This window comes from Solanum dulcamara, chromosome 12 (genome assembly GCF_947179165.1).
Source record: "Solanum dulcamara chromosome 12, daSolDulc1.2, whole genome shotgun sequence".
Lineage (NCBI taxonomy): Eukaryota > Viridiplantae > Streptophyta > Magnoliopsida > Solanales > Solanaceae > Solanum > Solanum dulcamara.
Genome location: NC_077248.1, coordinates 66,957,959 through 66,960,888, shown reverse-complemented (window position 1 = coordinate 66,960,888; position 2,930 = coordinate 66,957,959). Strand labels below are relative to the sequence as shown.

Genomic DNA, 2,930 nt, shown 5'->3' with positions numbered 1-2,930 from the left:
TAGAACCTCAGTTGAACGAATAATGAAAAAAGAGGAAGCAATAACACGCAGAAACAACAAGAAGAAAATACGATTATGAGGTTATATAATAATTAACAGGTAGTAATAGTAATCTAAAGATAGGGAAAAACAAGAAAAAGAATATTAATACTTTGAGAATGGGAAGGAAATACGCCCGCCTACCCACTACCCCTTCTATCCTAATCTTCAACCTCCATCCCCTCCAATCAAGGTCATGTCCTCGATAAGGTGAAGTTGCGTCATATCATGCCTAATCACCTCACCCCAATACTTCTAAGGCCTACCTCTACACTTCCGAAGAAACAAAACAAGGAACAACTTTAAATTTTGGACCCACCTGAGCTGAACACCACTGGTCATGTCAAATGCTTTATATTTTCATATTTTTTTTCTGAAAAGGGAACAACTTTGCACTAAGACGGTATAAATATCAGGAACCCCTCCGTACAAAAAACAAAAAGAAAGATTCCTACTGTGAAAGTTCTATCCTTGTAAAGATTCTATGAAATCTAGCATACTATCTTTCATCCTATAGATTACACCAAAAAGTCAGAATCCATAAAACATTTGTACTTAAGCTGTTGTAAGCTATTCATCTTACCCTTCAGAACATCTGGCATTCCTTAAATTCCAAAACATTGAATGACCATTGTCATCAAATGATTGAATGCTTCTAATGTTTACTCCATACTACACTTGATTTTTATATAAGAAGTATCTACGACTATTTGGCTGACAGCAGATATTTCTATCTTACTATCAACCAATCCAATCACATATACTTGTTTTTCCCCTAAAAGATCACGAAACTTCACAAAGCTAAGGGTTCTATTTTGAAAGCTCAAGCAAAATCCTCTCTGATGCACTTGGGCTTATGCCTTTGCCTCGAGAATGAACACCAGTAAGTCATGTCAAAACACTATAATCCAGCAAATTATGGAATTTTATGGACCATTTTTTTCATCAATTTCATCACATTGCTAACAAAAGACTAATTAAACCTTTGACAAACATACATGAACTCAACCTATGCATAACTTGTAAAAACACTCATACAGAAAATTAAACTGATAGCCGGATAAACACAACAATCAAAACACTAAACAAGCATATATGACAATGAACAGATGTAAGCTAATATTTGATTAGATGAAGTTTTGATTCTTACATAAAGTGATGAGAGAGTAGATATCATCCTATATCGACGACACTAGAACTCTCGTCATAATAGTACAACACAGAACTGAAAGTTCCCTCAAATTTTACATGTCAGTGTATATAAATCTGTCTTCAACTGACAGTAAAAGACTACATTATCCCAGAACTCATATATAGTTGGACACATAATCAGATCAATTATCAGACACACTGATCCATCTATCATGAAATACCATGACATTAAATAGGATAAGTAAATCGAAGAGTTAAAATCTCTTCCAGCAACAGACTCATAGAATTGCTCTAAATCTGTGATTTTTTTCTTTCCACCCCTTTTTTTCTCAGCCATAATTAAATAAACTAAGTAGCCAAATGGGGTTTTCCAATGATTGAAAAATCGAAACTTCGAAACCATTTTTCCTTCAAAGACATAGAGCTGTGCAGTAAAGGTCATTTGAATTAGCATAAAGATCATCCATCGGCGGAGGAAAGTTAAGATCGAAAGGCAGTGGATTTCTGAAAGACGATGAAACAATGTTGTCATTGTCACCTTCACAATCACCATCACCATCAACAACAGAAGACGACGAATCACAATCACTCCTGCAGTCATCCGGCACGATCGGCGGCGATCGAGGATGTTTTCTAGTCGAAGGCAAAACCGCCGTTTGCTGACGTGGCGGTCTCGGCCCGCTGAAAGATTCCACCGTACTACTCATACTGCTCGATGTAGGTCTTTGACAAACGATCGGAGCTTCTTGTGTGTACAATCTCGGGTCAATTAACGGATTATTAGGGTTTACAGATTGATTGAACTGATGATGATTAGAATACAGAGGTAAAGGAAAATTAGTTTTAGCTTTAGGCCCACGAAGTGTACGAGCTGCAGCATCATAAGCTTTAGCAGCATCTTCAGCTGAATCAAAAGTACCTAACCAAACCCTAGTTTTCTTCCATGGATCTCTAATCTCTGCAGCAAATCTCCCCCATGGCCGTTTTCTAACTCCACGAAACTTAATCTCTTTCAATCCTCCAGATCCATTTGGCTTCACCGCCGCCGCCACCGCCGGAGTTGCTCTGCCTCTCCTCATTGCCAAAAAACTCAAAAAATTCAAAAAAAAAATTACAACGAAAACACCTCCCTTTTGAGACCGATCGGAGGATTTAGCTTTCTCTCGTCTCCGATAGAACTCAGTTTCTCTCTCTCTAAAAACTTCGATTTTCTCTCTCTACGGTGTGTTTGGATGAGAAGGAGAGAGAGAGAGAAAGGGGAAAGAGGTGTCTTTCTTATTTTGTTTATTTTAATTTTTGCCTTTATATAAAATTTTATTTTGAGAGGGAGGAATTGGTGAGGAAAGTGGGGGAAAAAACGCGGGGAACTTTGGTTGGATTTTCTCGATTTTGCCCCTACAAAGTTACATGAACCAAACAAAGATTTGATATCATGCTTCTTTCTTGCTTGCTTGCTTCCTTTTTCTGAATGACAAAATTACCCCTTACATATTCTCTTTCTTTTCTAATAACTAGGTAGTATTAATAAAATTTTATTATCAAGGATGTGATCCTTCGACCTTTAATTAGGAGTTCAAGTCTAAAATATAGAGAAACGCTTGAGGTTAATCGAGCCTTTAAGGAATACGAATTCAAACTAGAAAATTTTAGATATTTAGTGGTTAAATTAAAAGGTTGAATAGCTTAATGAATACTCATACGTGTTTCAAACGATGATATGCCATTACTATTTTAGACTA

The 2,930-nt window shown here is 36.7% G+C and overlaps 1 protein-coding gene across 1 annotated transcript; it reads right to left on the bottom strand.

Moving 5' to 3' along the window:
* Nucleotides 1-1,135: 1,135 nt before the first annotated feature.
* LOC129877444 (ethylene-responsive transcription factor 3-like) lies at nt 1,136-2,486 on the bottom strand. Its single transcript, XM_055952944.1, has one exon. The coding sequence runs from the start codon at nt 2,268-2,270 to the stop codon at nt 1,602-1,604; it is 669 nt and encodes a 222-aa protein (XP_055808919.1). The 5' UTR covers nt 2,271-2,486; the 3' UTR covers nt 1,136-1,601.
* Between the last annotated feature and the right edge of the window lie 444 nt (nt 2,487-2,930).

Coding starts and splice junctions, on each gene's coding strand:
- LOC129877444 (XM_055952944.1), bottom strand. CDS start 2,270: ATGAGGAGAGGCAGAGCAACTCCGGCGGTGGCGGCGGCGGTGAAGCCA.